Source organism: Phodopus roborovskii, unplaced genomic scaffold, assembly GCF_943737965.1.
Source record: "Phodopus roborovskii unplaced genomic scaffold, PHOROB, whole genome shotgun sequence".
NCBI classification, from domain to species: Eukaryota; Metazoa; Chordata; class Mammalia; order Rodentia; family Cricetidae; genus Phodopus; species Phodopus roborovskii.
The window spans coordinates 13,645,386-13,665,957 of record NW_026126470.1 but is presented as its reverse complement, the minus strand read 5'-3'; the positions used below and the strand labels follow the sequence as shown (position 1 = coordinate 13,665,957).

At 39.6% G+C, this 20,572-nt stretch overlaps 1 protein-coding gene across 1 annotated transcript in view; it reads right to left on the bottom strand.

Moving 5' to 3' along the window:
- Robo1 (roundabout guidance receptor 1) overlaps window positions 1-20,572 on the bottom strand; it is a 373,695-nt gene that overhangs the window by 4,376 nt on the left and 348,747 nt on the right. The window contains exons 25-27 of the mRNA XM_051191745.1: window positions 17,500-17,906; window positions 14,019-14,171; window positions 5,917-6,225 (exon numbers count right to left, since the gene is read on the bottom strand). Of these exons, the coding sequence (XP_051047702.1) occupies window positions 5,917-6,225; window positions 14,019-14,171; window positions 17,500-17,906 (869 nt within the window). The remainder of the gene's footprint in view (window positions 1-5,916; window positions 6,226-14,018; window positions 14,172-17,499; window positions 17,907-20,572) is intronic.

The following is a 20,572-nucleotide window of genomic DNA, read 5'->3' as shown; positions in this document are numbered from 1 at the left end:
CTCTCTTCCCACTTTCAGCATCTCAAACCTGTTACTTGCTGTTGACTTTGTTTTGTCCACTACAACACATTCAGATCTCTCTGGCTAGCAACTCTGCCCTGACCCTATTCTCGGGAATCAACGGGTTCTCTCCCCCCCCCCCCCCCGAACAGCCAATCTCCTTAAAAGGCAAATGGCCACCGAGTTGGCATATGTAGCTCTTATTCACTCTGTCCTGATAAGTTCCAGTCAAGCAATCTGCTTTGCCTCTACAAAATGAGAGGATGATGGAGCCAATCACATTTCGTTTGTGCTCATACTCATGTGCAACACCACTATTCTATTCACTCTGTCCTGATGAGTTCCAGTCAAGCAATCTGCTTTGCCCCTACAAAATGAGAGGATGATGGAGCCAATCACATTTCGTTTGTGCTCATACTCATGTGCAACACCACTATTCTATTGGCGCTCAGCACCGCTTTCTCCTTTATCTGTCTTCTTAGGAAGTGTTTTATATGTAAGTGTGAAAGAGAGTGCCTCTTACATGTTAGTGTCCTGATATTTCCTCCTTTCTTCTCAAAGCTGCACCGGCACATACACATGCACACACATGCATACACGTACACACCAACACATGCAAGCACATTTGTAGTTTTTCTTTACAACTTATCCTGGGCACTTGCATCCCTTCTTAAAGGATGTAACATTTACAGAGTACAATTTTGTCTATTTTATGTGTTGTTATAATCCCAGACTGAGGAGACAGAGGAGTTGACTTCAACTACAATTTTCATGAACTATGTATGTCCTAAACTATAGCTCCTACAGCCAGCTCAACAAAACTTCTTCAGACCCAATATGCTGAACGCTGCAAGATGCCACTCCTCTGAGACTGAGTGTGACCCTCCTTCAAGGTACCACAGTGATGACTCAACCCCAGTTAACCTCTGGACCTTCATCTCTGCATTTTTTTTTCTTTTTTGGGGGCTGTTTTTGAGACAGGGTTTGTCTGTGGAGCCCTGGCTATTCTGAAACTTGCTCAGTAGACCAGGACTCTGCCTCCTGAATGCTGGATTCAGAGGCATGTGCCACCACTCTAGGCCCTCTCTGCATATTTATGATCTAGTCAAGTGTTCATCCAATTTCTTACACTCTTCCCAATGTATCACAGATGCCAACTCTTAAACTTTGACAGTCTACTTTTTGCTTCACCTAGAGCTTATCCATACTCTTAGACACTCAGTTGAAATATCATTTCTACAGTTCCTTCCTCTGGATCTTCCCTGACATTGTGTCACCCATACACTAATTGTCCTTATCCTGAACTTACAGGTGTTATGGCATGAAGAAAGTAAAGCTGGATATAAAAGTGTTTGGATCTGGCTAGTCTTCAAAACATGCTTGGTGGCACAGGCTGGGCTATGTGAAGGACTTAATGGTCAGTGACAGTGACCTTAGGGAGGACTTGATACCTAAAATCTTAAAAATCTATGAATTATAATATATACATTATATAATTATTTAATATATATTATATAGTATAGCCCTCTTCTCTGTATGTGTGTTTGAATACAAGCCTCTTGAGGTCAAAGTTGATGCTTAGAGACATCTGAGGACTTATTCCTGTAAATACAGCACAATGGGTATTTGATGTGTGTAGAAATAAATCAAATGGAGGTAAATGTCAGCGCAAAGCATCAGACCTTCCAGTTTCGAAAAGCACTTTCCTTAATTAAAAATATCCATTCATTACATATGTAAATCAGGGTGCTTCTCTCATTAAATAAATAATGTAAATTGAATCAGGAAGGTGAAAATTACACTAATGCTTGGCAATGATAATTTAATGATATACACACATGGGGTTATGGTTCAAAAAAAAAAAATGTCCTGGAAAAACCAAAGCATAATACCTAGATCAGCTAAATGCTTTTCGGGGGATAGGCTTCCTTATTTCTAGATTAATGGTTTCCAACTTGGGTCTGAAGATAGAAACAATTTTATAGTGTAACAGCTACTTAGTAAATTACAGAGGATTGATTGAAACTCCTTGTCCTCTTTGCTCTGATCCTGACACATCAAGATCTTTGTGACCCTGCAGTTTTCTCCTAAAGAATCGCTCCTATTTTGGAATTTGCTCATGATCACAAAAGTGGTCATACTTTCTGGCCAGACATCAAGTCCATGACTGACATCATGGTATTCGGTGTATGAATCACTACTTGGAACACGGAATCCAGAATCTAAAGTTTAGTGCTCAGTCAGCTTTGCTTTCATGGTCAGAGATAAGCTAATGAGGCTTCCCAGCTGATATCACCAGGGACTCTGAGGTCACACAGGGAGAACTCTGTCAAAGGGACAGTTCTTGAGCTGTACTTCAGGTCTAAGTTCCACTCTGGTCCCAGAACAAAGGGGAACCACCCTTCTTGTTGCATGGAAGTTAGGAAAAACACAAAGAGACTGACTGATTACAAATCTTGCCAAATATGCTCTAACAAAATCCAAAGGAAGTCCAGAGCCTTCCTTGTGTTAATTCTTCCATCCCTCCCTCCTGCTCTCCCCATCATTCTTTCCTTTTACCTTTTACTTTATTCTTTGTTTTTTGAGACTGTTTCTTTGTGTAGTCTTGGCTGTCCTAAATTCCCTCGGTAGACCATGTTGGCCTTGAATTCACAGATATCTGCCTGGATCTGCCTCCCCAGTGCTAGGATTAACGGTGTATGCTATCACTAGCCACTTTTTCTTTACTCTTTAAAATCTTTTTCTTAAATCTCTTTCTCTTGATATATATATGTGTGTGTGTGTGTGTGTGTGTGTGTGTGTGTGTGTGTGTGTGTGTATGCACATGGTGGGTATCTATAACTATTCTATGCGCTCCAGGTTTCTGCCCTACTCCACATCACATTCCTACCTCCATACCCTTTCTGCCATGCACTCTCCACAAATGGAAACCAAAATAAATCTTTCTTCCCATAAGAGACTTCATCAGCACTCATATTTCTTACCTCCATTCTTCCCGTGCGCGTATGAGCACGTGTATGTGTGTGTGTGTGTGTGTGTGTGTGTGTGTGTGTGTGTGTGTGAGAGAGAGAGAGAGAGAGAGAGAGAGAGAATGATGCTAACATTGAACTCAAGGCCTCTGTTGGTAAGCATTCCATCATCCACCTACTTCTTATCCTAGAATACTATTAAAAAAAACAAACAAAAACAAAACAAACTTCTTTTTAGAACTTCATACAGGAGAATGACGTATCTATATCACCCCCCCTTCAAAGCGTTCCCACGTCCCCTCCCCTAATTCATGGCCACTTTAATTGTTATTGTTACATGCACACACATACAGAACCCACTGAGTCCATTTAGTGTTGCTTATGTATAGATCTGTTCGAGACCCATCATTTGGAACTGGACAGCTTATGTGGAAACTCATCCTTGAAGGAAGTTGATTCTCTCTCTGCAGCCACTGACCATCTGTAGCTCTTTATTTAGGGAGAGGACCTTATGGAATTTACCCTATCCATGTTGGCATGTCAACTGGTGGGGTCATTATGCTGACCTTTCTCAAGCATGGCATTGAAAGTTCCTGGGTACATCCTTCTCTTTCATGTCTGGGGAATACTACTGAGCATTAGGCATCCTGGTCATTTGGATCTTACAGTCAGCCCCATCTTCTGTGCTGTTTCTTCAGCTTTAGGTTTAGGCTTGCATTGAAGATATGTCAACTTGGGTAGTCCTATGCAGCTGTAATGCTCACAGATGACGAATGGCCCAGGAAAATATCCCCAGTGGGGCAAGAATAAGACTTTTATCTTTGGTGTAACCAACAACTGTTTAACTGGACTTAAAGCCTGCCCGATGGGAGGGAATCCCCACCAGGTACTGTAAACCTAGCCAACTGCCTGTAGCTTGAGAGGCTACAGACTCTAGAAGAGAACCCACTACCACCATTTTCTGAAGCTAATGTCATGCCTAACTGTATTCTCAATACTCATCCTTATATTCACAGATAAGTATAGCTTTCATCTCTCACCAACAATGAATATTTTTGCTAGTGATGCAGACTATTACAGATGCGCTGGTTAAAATGCAGAGAGATGTATATTCTTCATGGACAACTTCAGCATGCTCTATAGAATGTGGATCCTTTTCCATTCATAGAATAATCATGCCACCATGGGCCATTTCACAAGAACATAACTGAACTCATGTCTGTCTGGTTTTGCATTCACTGACTACATGTTAGCACCTAGGTTTTTAGCTTTGGGAAATGTTCACACAACAGAGGCAATCGACTTGCGACAAAACAGGTTTTGTTTTGTTTTTCCTCCTAGAGAACTGATTCATAAACATTTACCATACATCACTGCTGACACTTAATCTTTATAATTTATACAGTTCTGCAACACTGCTTGCTCTAAAATCCACTCCTACTCCAACCCTTTCTCCTGATCTTTTAATCCAGTTTTCTCAACTCTTAATGACTTTTTTTGTGTGTATGTTACAGTTAGCATCTAAGTCAACGGAAAAAAAAAAGTACCCTCTTCATGACATCCATGCACTTCTCATGTTTTAATTTGGTTAATACAACTGAAGCATAGGGCCTCACAGGTACTTTCTAGATCATTACACTTTTTACTATATTGTTTCAACTTATATTTTGTTGTAGAATACTCCTTTACAAGGTGTGAAGATAACTCACTATGATTGGTTTAATAATAATAATAATAATGATGATGATGATGATGATGACAATAATAATAGCTAAAGGGTCAATAGCTAGGCAGGATTTTCGAGGTGGAGAGAGCACTGGGAAGGAGAAGGGCAGACATGCAGAGAGGGACAAGCCCAATGTAGCGGAAGCATGACATGTAGGAGATGAGGTAACAAAGCCAAGAGCCGCATGGTAGCATGTAAATTAATAGGAATGGGTTAATTTAAGTTGCAACAGCTAGTTAGGAACAAGCCTAAGCTGTAGGTAGAGCTGTCATAATTAATAATATGTTTTCATGTGGTTACTTGGGAGCTGACAGGTGGGACAGAGAAAGACCTGCCACAATACTTTAACATTTTATTGGTTGTATATTATTGCTGTGCTGACATGCTCTTATTGGCTATTTTTGCATTTTCTTGATGTTATTTCAACTCATATTACATTTTATTCCTAGGTTATTACTGTATTACCGCACCTCATATTTCAGTCTCCCCTTTCACTGTCCTGGGCTGGCAGTTATTTTTTTTCTAAGCCACAGTCATATTACATCATTTCTTGCTTAAAAGGCATTTTTTTTTTTTTAAGAATAAAGTTACCATACAAGGAAATAGGATTCACTGTTGCATTTTCATACCTACGAGTCCTCATACTTTGTTCAGATCCACCCTCCTCTCCTGTGCCTCTGACCAGCATCTGGGTGGTCCCTCCTCCTCCCATCCAATCGTGTCCTTTCTGCATTTTATGTCACATGGATTCTATTACCCTCCCTTCATTATCCCTGTTATAATGGCTCCCCATTGCCCACATAACACATTTCTAATGGTATCCTTGGCTTCTCCAATCTTATCACTTTTCTAGTTTTGTCTTTAACTATTCATCCCTGGTCCTCTTCTCCAAACTCTGGAAACCGCTGACTACCAAACATTTATTTCTCAGTATATTTCTTTTACCTGATACCTACAGTCTCCTTGTTTACTCTGCTGAAATCATGCTGTCCCTTAAAACCTAATGAAAAAAAATAAAACTCTATTCATGTGGCGTCCCTTCAAAGAAGCCTGTGACGTCATGTATTGGCATCAATTGCATTAGGTAAGCTGAGGACATTCCCACTCCACGGATAGAGAGGTCTTACTCATACTTCTTTTCATACGGCCACAGAAAGCCTACCCATGTGTCTCGAAAGCTTATGGGATTCTGTGTTTGCCTGCTGTTTGGAATATCAGTACCTTGGACAAGGTGTGTCTTTGCTGGAGGAAGGTCCCGCTTTGTGGCCTTGTTCCCCCGTCCTTTCCCATCACTTTGCTGTTCCTGTGCTTCTCTGGGGTCACTTGGGTTTGTCCGCAGGTCAGGGACTTGTCTTCCATCCAGTGCTTCTCTCCCCTTGTAACTGGCACCTTTTCTGTCTGACGATCTGTCCGTTCTTGCTTCTATAGAAGCGAGTTTTGGCACCATTACAGGTCGGACCTCCAGCTGTGCCTTGGACGGGACCGTGGGTGATTTGATAGCAGGCGGTGGCACCGGAGGAGGTGGAAGGTCTAAAAGGAAGATTTTAAATGTGACAGATCTGACAAGTCTACGCTCATCAAAACTAGGTTTATCATTGGGGTCCCACATTCACTTTGCAAATATTGTACTTTACATTGACTAGAGCAATTGGAGATAACAAAAAGTAAGACTGATAACTTTAATATTCTTCATCATCCAGGATTGGATGATGGAATCAGGACTTGGAGACCATCTGCCACCGGGGTGTGCATATTCACTATAATTTCCCCCACTCCAAGCCAGCACAGCTTCCTATTTGATTTCAGCATACCTACACAGGCCCTACATGAATATTCTCTTAAGTCTTTAGGCAACCTCTTCAAATTGATTAAAGCTGGCACTTAAGTTTTAATTGCCATCACTAATCTGGCCTAAATCCCTTCTTGATTTATAGGTAAAAACACCACACAGATTTTAACTTATTTTCTGATATCAAAGCTGTCTACTAGCAGACCAAAGACATGCCTTTAGATTCTTAATCTCTACTCTACTGCTCTTTATATTATTTAATTTGATCACACACATCTACACTTCAGTCATGCCTCTCTTCACCCAGACACTTAGAGCCAGGTCTGTACCCAGACACTTAGGGCCAGGTAATTTCCAGTATAAAATGTAGGTTAATTTCTTATTTTATATGTACATTTATATCTAGTAGTTACATTTCAAGCAATATTTTATAAGCCATATTAACTGAAATTCTTTACATCATGATTGTATTTCAAAATGAAAGTATGTGTGTAGTTTAATATCGAGAAAGTGCATTCTTCTTAAGCAGTATTGCAATTCATAAAATGATTCTTAGAAACATTCCATGAATAAAAAGAATTATATCTTAATAGTGTTAGGTAAGTTAACAAAATATGACCAAGTTTTCAGGGGCGTGAGTGTGGTGTGAAGGATGGATTACAATAAAAGAGATTCCAGGAGATGAGGATGTTATTTTAATAGTCCATATAGCCAAAGACAGGGGATGAGATATTATAGTGGAATGTTTAGAGGAGAGCAAAGATGAGAGATTAAGGAAGAAAATTAATATTACTTAATGATCAATGGACTACAGTACTGTGGGGAGAAGAATTACGAGATGACTTGTAGGGTTAAGCTAAAGTTTACTACGTAGGTGTGAAACCATCCCTGCAGATGTTGAGTGTAGGGATGAGAAAGAGGTTTTCATAAAGATTTTTTAAGAAAGTGAACAGAAGGGGCTTTCAGGAAACCCAGACAGAAATGAAAAACAGTTCTGTGTACAATGCACATTTCAAAATCAGAGAGGAATCAACATTACTATACACTCAGTCATGTCTGTAGGTAGAATGATGTTTTCCACGCTTGAAAGGTAACATAAAAAAAACTAAAATGATTCATAAACTATTTTTAAAAATACTTATAACTTTAGCCTTGGGATTTCAAATAAAAATATTCCTTCATGGTTAAAAAGATTACATAATAAGAATGCCAAAGTCATATAAGAACTGAGACATGCCAATACATCTCATATCTATCTCCTCATCTCCACTTAAGTCCCCAGTATGGATTATGAAGAGTGACTGGTTTTAACTGTTTCTATAGCCCACTCCCCAAATTGCTTTTATACAACAAAACTGGGATGCCAAGTCACGTGACTCAAGGGAGCCCCATCCACAGCCAGATAGTATGTGCAATGGTCACATGAAGCTATGAATGGTATGTATCCATCTGTAGGTGGTAATCTACCATAACCCACCATATACAAATAAACATCCTTGCGTTTTTATGAACATGAGTTGTATCGGGTTTCCTTTCCCCAATCCTGTAATTGTTCACATCGCCAAGTAAATACATGAATTCTTTTTTGTATATTGTTTTGCTCAGTAAATGGCATCATCAGTTAGCCATTCTCCACAGTGGAATATGTAGGTCATTTTGAGATGTTTACCGACATTGACAGTGGACCACTCATTATCATTTTTAAAGGCCTACATGAGAAATTCTTGGATATTGAAAGTATGCCTTGAAGGGGTTAGAGATTAGTTAGTAGTAGGAATGTTTGCTCGGCATACACAGTGTGCAGGGTTTGATTCCAAGCACCAAATACACTGGGCACAGAGGCTTATGCCTGTGATCGAAGTATTCAGGATACAGATGCAGGAAAACTCAAGGTCCTCTTCAGCTACACAAGGCCCAGGCCAGTCTGGTCTATGTGAGACCTTCTCTAAAACACCCCCACCATCAAAATGTACCCTGAAGATCCTTACTATGATACAAAATGAAAGAACCGGAGAGCATTAGTTTAATGTAGGATCTTTCATTGTTTTGTATACTCTTATATGCATTTTTGTACATATTTATTTATAAATGGTACCACCTCTCTTCCCCCCTTTTAACAAAAAGTAGGTCTTTGTAAACTAGTTTCCTTTGACGCTGCAGGCTGAGGCTAAGACATCAGAATAAACTGTACTTGACTCCAAAAGAGGAAAGTTTGAACTATCATCTTACCACTTGCTATTTTCTTTAGGATTCCAATTTAAAAAAAAAATTATATCCAGGCATGGTGGGGCACGCCTTTAATCCCAGCCCTCTGGAGGCAGAGCCAGGTGGATCTCTGAGTTCAAGTCCAAGGCCAGTTTAGACTACAAAAAGAGTCCAGGGCTGTCTACAAGACAGCCAGGGCTATGCAGAGAAACCCTTTCTCAAAACAAAACAGCACCACCTCTAACAAAGCAACGACGCAAAAGTTTTTCTTACTGTACTTCACTGTTCTCTGTGTTACATTATCTCGCTAATAGTCCTAACACATCTGTAGCCAAAGGACAGACAACATGAAAATTTCCCTCTACTTCCACAATCCCAAGTATCGTATTTGTCACACACATAGGTAGTCACTACTGCATGGATTTTTTCCCCCTTTGGTGACTACTTCAATGGAGTTTGTGCAGTGCAGGTGTTGTTGTTGTTGCTTTGTATAACACACACAAAAAGACTATAAAGAAGATAAGAGTTAAAAGACAGGCTTTAATCAGCAATGTAAACCATGAGAGGTAAAGCAGGGAGCCTGAAGCTGGGGCTGAGAAAAGGAGAAGCGAGTCCCAAGTACACCCGCATGCCAAGGGAGCGAGGACCTGTGTGCTCCTTCGGTTCTGAGCTTGCTATAAACATATATCAAACACTAGAGACTGTCACGTCCATTAAGTAATGAAACACTTAGGCTCATCAGGGTATCGAAGGCTATGATGACTACTGTCTTAAGATCAAACAGTGCCCTGGGAACCCAAAGTTCCAAAGGAAGCATATTTCTGGATACTCTGGATAGATGGTGTTTATGACTCCGGTCCAAAAGAAAACTCAGTGACCTTGCTAAGAATAGGAACTTCCTGTATATAGTTGTCACTGTACCTAATTGACAGAGAGACCCTCGCAGGTTTGATACATCATATGAGTGGAATTCTAATGAAAATCTTCTTTCAAAGGTATTGTGAAAATGAGCTAAATTGGAGTGTACTTTCACATGAACAAGTCTCTATTTCCCCAAACCATTCCTGTCTTATGCATTACTTTAAATTTAAACTAATTTAAAAACTAGGGAATTAGAGACCTAAATCTTAAAAATCTTATAAAAAGGATTTAGTTGAATTTTATTCCTGTACATACATGCCAGCATGTATGGCAGACCATGCATTTGACTGGTGTCCTCGGCGGCCAGTAAGGCTGGCACTATAGTTACAAACTATTTTCCATCAGATGGGTGGTGGGAACTGAACCTATGTCCTCTACAAGAGCAGCGAGTACTCGTAACCTGTCAGCCATCTCTCCAGACTCTGTTTGTGTAATCTTATTAATACTTTTTCCTTTGATAAGAACTCCTAGCTCAGAAAATGTCCTTCACATGAAGTAATATATAGGAACGCTTAGGTAGCTGACCCTGCCAGCACAGCAGTTAACTCTCTAGGCAGATCCAATGCTCTATTTATGTAATTGCTTCAAGCCCCAAGAACTTGTAATTAATGATAAATCAAGTCAAAATACCATCATTCTAAAGAGGATGGTGAATTTATAATTTATGAAAAGTAGGACCGGAGAAATATTATAGATTTGGCTTTTAAATCAAATATGCAAATGTATTGGGAAGGTTGAAGAGCGGGAGGAGGGAAGAGTCTATTAGAAGGTTCTAGAGATGTACTTTAACTCCACAAGACTTCAGCTGATAAATATTCATATATTCTAATCCTGTCCTCCATCTGGGTTAAACTCGAATGTGACAAACAGGAAATAAATAAATAATCAGTTCTGTTAGAAGGACTGGAGGATGCAGGATGCCGGCTCTGCTTCCGCAGGCAAGGGTTTCCCTGGGTGTTCATGAACCTTATATTTACCTAAGGGCAAGACATGGCCACAGCGTTGTTGGGGCTGGTGGCATGTTGTGCTGTGAATTATGTCCTTGCCAAACACTACACTCAGAGTCACAACCCGGTTTAGCTAAGCATGTGACTCTTCCTGGAGTCTTTTGACAAGTAATAAAATCAAAATGAGCTTACTAGATGGGGTCCCATCCAGCAAGACTTCTTGTAAAAGGAGTTTGGAAAACAATTTCAGACAAAGGGGATCAGTGAGAAGACACAGGAGAAAGGCCTCTGGAGGGTGTAGCCCTGCTGGCTACTCGGTCTTGGACTTTATTTATCCCCCCCTCCAGAGCTCTGAGGGAAGGCATGTGTGTCGTTTCCATTGTGAGGTCCGTGACATGACACTCGTTCATGGCAGATTAAGCAACAGAAAGAGCAGCTAAGAGGGACTCCCCCACACTACACTTTAATCACTCAGGATGAGGTGCTGTTTATTCTTTTGAATGCTTTAGAAAACACCTGGGGAGGCTGAAGTTTGGGTGGTATTATAAAGCTAAGATGCTAAAACCGCAACGACATTATCCATTTGAGACAGTGTTCTCCTAACTAACTGGTCCACGATAACTAGAATCACCCACCCCAGTCAATGTACTGCACTTACGGAAAAGGCAAAAACAGAACAGAACACAACAACAACAAAACCGAAAATATCACAAAATTCTCTATAGTTTACAAATATGCTTAATTCCGATTTTAACAAAAGACATCTCAATTTTATTTTCTTCTACTCACCAATCTTATAAAACTGGCTATAAAAAAAAAAAACAAACAAACTGTATTTGCTACTGGAATTCTCCATAACATGATCTACAGCTATATTTCATCTTTAAGAAATTATTTATTTTTCTTTTTTGTGCATTGGTGTTTTGCCTGCATGCATGTTTGCATGAGGATGTCAGATTATATATATATATATATATATATATATATATATATATATGTATGTATGTATGTATATTGCCATTTGGGTGCCGGATGCATTGTTTTGCTTGCATGCATGTTTGCATGAGGATGTCAGATCCTATACATATATGCTGCCATTTGAGTGCCGGGAATTGAACCCTTGTTTCCTGAAGAGCAACCAGTGCTCTTAACCATGGAGCTATCTCTTCAGCCCTTCAGATATATTTTCTAAATTCAGCATAAGAATTTGATAAAATTATTTTCTGAGAAAACTCAACTTGGTCTCTATTTCCTAGCTGCTAAGAGTATATACATATTATGTTGGGATATAGCTCATGTCAGAGGGAGCATAATGCCCTGGATGTGTGTATTAGAATTATAGTGTGTGTGTGAGTAAGTGTGATAGTTTGCATTAAGAAACATCTTAATTTTATGGTTTTAAATTAAGTACATTTAAGGAGGTATAAATAACATGTAGCTTTTCCAAAGAAGTTTTTAGAAATGAGTTGAAGAAACAGTCTAATAATCATAACTTAAGGCTGAATGGTTCCCTATGTTGAAGGAAAGATAAATCTATTATTTAAAACCAGCTTTAGTCATTTTCCATTATTTATTTTCATGATCTATAGAAAACTATTATCATCTGCATTGTAGTAAGCACTGACAAAGTACTTGATCACTTTTGTGAAACAAGCTATTTGAAATTCAAGTAATATTTCACATTAACTTTTTTAGCTTTACACACATTTTCATTGAGTTCTTTGGTATTCCTGAAATTAAATAAAAAATAGTTTTGGTAATGCATCATTCAATTTAATACTTTTGATTCAAGAACTGGTTACTATTCATATTTAGTTTTCAAATGCATCTAGACAGGTCCAGTGCAATGCAGAACACAAGGGCAGCTAATGGTTCTCAAGAACGACATGATACATAAATAATGATGCTATGCTTGTTAACCTAGCAAGCGTTCACTATTTAAAGCATTTGGGGAGGCCTCACTCAAGGCCAGACCTCTCTAAACACATATAAATAAGAGGTAGAAAGGTCTACACAAAGTTTTAGGCCAGATTTTTCCATATGTGTTCAATTTAGATGTGTTTATATCCAGGTTTGCCATTTGACCAGCCTTCCAGTGAGGAGTCCTGTCTTCTAGATAATAAACATTGATAAAACAGCAATAAAACTTGTAAACTGCCATTACAGGGGTCCCATAAATGTAAGATTGCCTGTATAGTTTGAGAATTTACACCTAGTGTTTGTCCCCTCACAGAGGCAAACATTCACAGAGCCACTGTAATAACCCTTCAAAATCAGATAATATTCTGACAGCTCAGTTTCACTGATAAAAAGAGTCCTGGGCAGAAGCCAGGAGGCCCAGGTGCGCTGTGTCATGCCAGTATTTGATGCAGTTTAATATCAGATGGATGCTAGTGAGAGAAAATACCAGAATAAACTCTAGATAATAGCACGGACAACCACTCCTGGCAAAATTACTTGAGCTCATCAGGCTATGAGCTTTGAGTTACATTTTTTTTTCTGTCAAGTGGCAAGACTCACAGGGGAAAGGACCCGCAAAAACACCCTCCCTATAACCTTGGGTAAGGATCTATAATATTAAGCTTTCATAGGATAATAGCAAATGATGGCCATTATGAAAAATTGCTGACTGGTCAGGAAAATCCTAATTGGATTGTGGGTGCAGACATCCAGGAGGTGGGGGAACTACCTGCGACACCCTTCTTCCCCTACCCCTTTAGCAAACTCAGAAAACGTGACAAGGTGGGTGAGTCTGAGAGAATTTATCTTACATGAATTTCCAATAAAGCCCGAGGGGTTGTTTTATAAAATGAGAAGGTGGCGGTGGTTTAATAAATGCTGGGCCACCTGAGGCACTTTCATTAAAGGCTTTCTCTAGACAACATCACAATGTTTGTATTATCCTCCTCTGCCCTCTCGAGAATACAAGTGTTCCCTCTTCAGTGACAGTCCATATTGCATGTGAAGGTATGAAGAAAGGGTTGGAGGTGCCTTTCGGTGCAAAGACAAACTGTAAAACTACTGTGGCTGCGAAAATACAAAACAAAAACAACAACAACAAACCAAAACCAAAAAAACCCCAGTACATTTATTGCCCTTTGTTTAAGTGGAAAATTATTTTTAAAAGATAGAATGAAGAAAATGGAGATATTCCACAGGCTTGGTCAATGGCCACGGCAAAAGTTAATCCTATGTTATGACATCAACTAGAGCCATGGCCATTGTGTGAAACTATAAAACTAAAAAAAGTAACAACTTCTTAACCAGCTATTTAGAAAGGTTCACAGGCTATAAAGATGGTTGGCCAGGTGTGGAAGGATTTCACTCCTGTAAGTAATAGAGAGCTACCCTTAAACGACTGTTAACGTGATTTCTAATGTCAGGGCACGCGTTTACTAGCCACCCAGAAGGAGGAGAATGGCAAGCCTCCGAGATGTTTTCATTCATTTCAATGGACCTACCATCTGTGTAGGCTTCTCTGCGCAGATGTCCTGGCTGGTGTTTCTGTTTCTTGGCGGGTCTGGTTTTCTGGATGACAGCGGCACTCATGTTGCTGTCTGTAGACACAGGGCTCGTGGGTCTAGGACACTGAGAAGCATGGAAATGGCGGCGGCCTGCCGAGGAAAGCCAGAGGCAGGCTCATCAGTGAATTCTAATGTCATAGAAACAGCCAAAGCAAAACACTCAAGCTGGAAATGATTCCTAACTTTAAAGCATTGCTTAACACCCACCAAATAACGAACACCCTCCACCTCCCGATGTATGCTAACGGGAGAAAACACCCTGAAAGTATGCTAGTTTTCTTTTTGTAAAAACCACAGGACTCTTATTTTGCTCAAGTTCCCAAACATCCTTACATCAGGAAAACACTGCAATTACTTAACAACTATCATCACTAAAATGATCTTAAAATAAGAGTGTTATTATTTTCTTGCACCATTTATTCAACGACTGTTGCCTTTTGAAAAGGAAGGGTCAGATTCCTTAACAGATTCAGGTTGTAAAAATGTACTGGATTAATTATACCTTTGTTTTAACTGAATCCGTTTATGGCATTCTTTGAACCCCAATGACTTAATGACATTCTTGGGTATTCCCTTTGTAAGTAAGTGCTCTGAAATTGATCTAGCTTATGTATGTACTTCTATTCAAATTTACGTCTGTGTTTTTTTCTGTTTCAAGACATTTGTTAGTCCTCACTATTCAGTGGCCTCTCCAAAACTGCAGTGTGTGGGTCATGGTTGTGTTTGGAGAGACAATATTGCCAGGTGATATTGGAAACTTAATTAATAATGCAGACATGGTTCATTTCAGGGTCATCAATTTCCCTGGTCCTTATCAAGATGACATACTGTGACAGGTCCAGAGTGTTTCATCTAAAATGGCAATGAAAGATTTTCAGTGCTATGCTGACCCACAGTATTTTGGCTTCTAGAAGTTCTGCCCTCAAATCCACTGCTTTCTACTGAACCCCAAGGAACTTGAGACAGACTTGGAAATCAGACATGTCCTCTGGCTATAAGCAAGAGAAGCCACATCCATTGAAATCAACACATTTAAAAGTGCTAACTGGGGCACATTAAATAATGGACATTAATGCAGCCAAGTGAGAAGCAATGGGATTGGGTTATCCATTCATATTAACTTCAAGTCACATGATAAGCACCACCATTTCTCGAAAAGAATATTGTAATGGGCAGAGGCCAGTGCATGTTTAGTTCATTATAATTATGAGCCAAATGAAACCAGAAGTGCCACTAAATTACAACACAATAAAATATTAAACCCAACTCTCTGTAGCTATGATGGAGACTATTACAATTAAAGTTACATAGCCATGAAAACAGAGAATTAGAGATGAGATGGAAACCATTATTCATTCCATTGTATAAGGCCATCTACTGTTCAAAGACCCTGAGGCATAAGGTCTTTACAGATGAATTTTCAACGTTATTTCTATGTTTTGTTGACTTAATGAGCTGAAACGTGCCATTATTGCAATCTGAAGATAGTGGTTTGAGATGCTTAATTTCAAGTACTTATTTTATTTTTTTACAGAAGATTAAAATCTAAGGTAAAACATACATATATAATTTGATGTTATTTATTTATTAATAAAGTTAATTAGGTTTGCATATATTATGTTTAGTTGCTACTGGGAAAGAGAATATGTGGTTGAATTTTATAAAACACAAACCTGAAGTAAATACATATTCTGTGATAATGTGTTGATAAATATTTTTTTTTCACATACCATGAATAATGTATAGACATGGCTTTAAGTGGAATATCTATTAATATATTCTATACTGATTAAAAGCAATGACCACGGCAATAGCTCAAGAAAGCAAGGGAAAGTAGCAATGTGAGATACTAAACTATGAAAATTAAAACAAAAGATAGCAGTTATTGACTTGTAGTGATCTTTTCTTTTCCAGAAATATGTTCATTTCCTCTTGAACATACTTTTTCCCACAACTATTTGTATTTTCTTGGCTACTACAAATATAGACATACAGACACAAGAACACACACACAGAGACACACACAGACACACAAACACCCCACACCCATGTACAATATAGAGACACATACACCCCCCATACATATATATTCATTCTACACAAAGACCATATAATATTTGTTGAAATTTTAATTATTTTCTTTCTTATTCTGTTTCCTTTCTAAGAGTTGAGAGGAAAAATTAAATAAAAACAATCTAAAAATAAGTACATTCATTATACTAGGCTATAACAATGGAAAGGGGAAAGGGAAAAAAGTAATATGCATTTATATTAACTTGCTCTTTCAACTATTAGATTAAAAATATGAAACATTTAGGCTTTAAGGTGTATATGTATTTCAAACATTTTTTTCAGTTTGATTTGATAAGAGGCATAAAGAGGTGTGATGCTTTCAATCTGCAATGTACTTCCACAGAATTCATTTTCAAATGCAATGTCTCATGCTGGTACTTCTGTACTGGGGACCACGGAACCTTTATAAATCGGGCCTGGCTGGCACATGTGGGTCATAAGAACCAGGTCTTTGGAGGTTAGACCCAATGCTGGTCCTAGGGGGATTCTCAACCTCATGTCTCCAGCAGTGTGAGCAGCCATGGAGACAAGTTGGTACCAGGAACTGATCCTATCTCTCCTGCCCTTCTCCTGGGAAGGGTGGCGCCCATCTCACACCAGAAGTCAAGTATAACACTTCTCCCTGGTGTTTCCATCAGAACTTTGATCACGATGATATAGGGGCAGCTGGTGGAAGAGACTTTCTTATTTCTCTTACAGAAGTGCTAATTAAATAGAACTATCAAGATAAATTTCATTTTAGTGACTTTCTGCATGAAGTCCATATATATATAATATGTGCAGAGTAGTACAAAGTTCATTTTAGTGAATATATTTAAATCTCAGAGAAATTGCATCAATTCCTTAAAATGTATGAGTATATATGCAGAAATGCATGTAAATATATATGTATGCATTTCTATGATTATCATAAATGATAGCATAGTCCAGTTTCTCATCAGTCAGCTTATACAGAATTTATGAAATGAAAGTTAATAAATTATTTTAAAAGTCTTAGTAACAGCTAGGAAATAATCAAACCAAGTCACATTTTTCAACTTTGCTTTCTGTAGGCAGTTAAAACAAAATCAAAAACAAAAACAAAAACAAAAAACCAAGAAAGTGCTGGGAGGTGGTGGCACGCCTTTAATCCCAGCACTCTGGAGACAGGTCGGCGGATCTCTGTGAGTTGGAAGCCAGCCTGGCCTACAAGTCGACTTCCAGGACAGCCAGGACTGTTAAACAGAGAAACCCTGTCTTGAAAAACAAAATGAAACAAGAAAGAAAAACTGACAGATTTTTTCCCCACGCAGGACACACGATGGGAACACTTAGTGGCAAACACGCACAGGTGTGTAGGACTCACCAGCAGCATCCTGCATTTGGCGTCGAGCCACTTTCAGGCCAGCATACTCTGCAGCTGCAGCCACCGCCTGGGCAAAATCGGCGTCGGTGAAAAAGGAGCCATCAGATGAGCTGACGCTGGAGCGCCCGCTCGAAATGTTGTCCTCTTCTGAGGCTGAGCCCCAGCCATTGATCATGGACCCAGTGACAGAGCTCTCAAGGTCCCCAACACTGGATGCTGGGGTCTGCTCAAGCCCGCGCAACAACAGCCTTCTAGTTTGCATTTTGGCAACTTCCATGTCAGCTTCGTCTTCCTCCTCTTCTGGGGCGTCTGTATCCATATCTGAGACCAGGGGGCCCGAAATGTAGCCATAAGTATGAGGCGGGGAAATTGGCCGTGGTGGAGGAGGAGGACTCACGGGCTGCCGTCTGTAGGATGATGAAAACAGAGGGACAGCTTTAGCTCACCACTTAGATACATTGACACTTATCCCGCAAGTTATCCCGCAAGTTACGGTGACTAACAGCAACTCTACTAGCATCTTAGTTTCTCTTCCTATCACCGTGATGACATACTCTGACAAAAACAATGTAAGGGGAGGGGGTGTACTCGGACTCAGAGTTCTCAGCTACAGTCCAGCATGACAGAGAAGTCAACGTGGCAGGGGCTTGAAGCAGCTAGAAACACTGTACCATAATCGGAAAGCAGAGGACAATGGGTGGATGCTGGCACCATCCAGATGCTTTTATTGACTTACACAGTCCATGGTCACATCCAGGGAATGATACCACCTATAGTTGGTGAGGCTTGCCATCCCAATTAGTGCAATCAAGATACCCCTACACACACACACACACACACACACACACACACACACACACACACACACACAGGCCTATCTCCCAGGTGTCCTGGTGTCTCTAATGTCTGTCCATTGACAGTTACAACTCTCATATCTAGCCTATTGTTTTATTCAATTCAAAATGAAGATATTCCATTCTCTAAGTCTCCCCGTGCTTGTTCATTTAATTCTGTTCACTTAAGAAAAAGGAAGGACATGGGTAATTCTTATTGGGGGTCACATTGTATTTGTGCTAAAGAGTTTCTAACATTCCCAGTTTCTTATTAAAAGTAATAGACATTCGTCTTGCAACAGTTTGCTCTACACACATTTTTTTCCTTCTCTTCATTGCTGCTCCCACTGTTGAGAGCAAATGGAGTCGTTCATCTTGACAACATTCAGCAAAATTTCATATGATTAAAAAATACATATTCAGCATATGCCATAATTGCTTTTAGGCTTTATTCTATTAAGAAAAGCTATGAGATCCAAGAACAATTTTCTCTGATTTAATCACTTATGAGTTCCACTAAAGGTTATGAACTCTTTTTAAACTCTGGTGCTTTTCAGGGTCGTATTACTTATCTGCCCCTGCTTGACTGCATTTCTACCCTTCAATGGTGGTGTTCGGCTGGGCAGGCTGTGAGCATCTATCCACTTGATTATTTAATAAGATCAATGCCATTTATTCTAACATCACAGAATTTGTTATAAATCAAAACAAGAAGAAAATACTATGAATACCACACTGGGAGTGATAAATACTGGCCCCAGACATTTGTCCAGAAGAACTCCATTTAAAAGTATGTCTTTTACAACCCACAGCGATTATACGACGACTGGGATGGTGGAAACCATTTGGACACTGATGGAAAACGACACTGTGCAAAGAAGGCGTTCCTACTGAAGAAGTAGGAAGACACAGGGAGCCCTGTTTAGTGACTCCTCTCCAAGCCAGGCAGAAGAGATAATGCAATGAAGAATGTCAGGTAGGGTGACCCAGAATAGGAGCTCATCAGATTCTACTGTTTTCAGAAGAAAGGCTGATTAATTCACATCAGCTGAGCACTGCTGTTAGAAGGTGGCTGTTACTAGAATCTGGCATATCACCTGGAAAGCCCACTACAGGGGCAGCTCTGAGAGAAGAGACGTGAGTGCTAATCCACGTAAAGATGTGGCGAGACTGGAGAAAGACTCTGCTGTCTAGAGATGCTGTGTCAGAGCAAAGTTCTCATGACTGAGGTGGGTTAGTGGCAGTGAGTCCCCTTCTCCATCATGACAACACTCTTGAGTGAGACAGGTTGGAAGAGTGTCTAGTGCTGTCCCCTGAGGAGACCCAGCTTGCATTTGCTGCTGGTGTTCTCTCTTCTTTCCCCTCAGGACTGGAAGAGGCAGGAGGACAAAGGATCAAAATAATGGCAGAGATGCTCCGCCGCCGCCACTACTCCAAGCCGCCACAGCCCTCTACAAAGGCTGTGTGGGAATGCACGGTTAAGGTGTTTAAGTGAATGGAGCTGGGTCTGTAATGAAAAGCGAGCAGACGGGGCTGCTCTGCAGGCAGTCAGAATCTACCTGTGGTCACAATCATCCAGGTTCTGCTACGGCTGTCTACTGTAAAGAAAGAAAAGGAAGTCTAACACCACACCATTTACAGCGTGGCAGTTCTTTGAAGTAAGCTATTTTCTGCTTTGGGTCCCAATAAACGGAGACACTTCAATAAACTTATTTTATTACTTAAAATTGAAAACCATAAAAGAGATGACTTTTGAAACACCACAGTCAACTCATTGAGACACTGGCTGGCCATATTTTACAATGTTAATTAATTCTTGTAACTTGGCGGTTTGCTTTTTAAGTGTTCATTTTGCACAAAAGTATACTGAAATTCAAAGGCTGCAGAGTTCTTCTAGTTCTTGTATGTAAATTCAGAACTGAAACCAAATCATCTTTCCAAGGCTTGTTACTTTCCTTCTGGGAATGGCAGCGAAACCCCTCCCCACTTCCCATTTTTATATAGGCCAAGGAAAGACATTTTATAAATGGATATGTAAAAACAAAAAAATCAAACAACTGAGAAATGAAAGTTAATATACTACATAAAAGAATTGTATGATAGAAAGACATAATATTTCATAGAGTAAGTTCATCTTTATGTATTTGTATATCTATCTATCTATATAGGTAGATAGATAGATATACAAATGTGTATACATACACACACATCACACATTCAGTCCTACAATATAGTTTTCA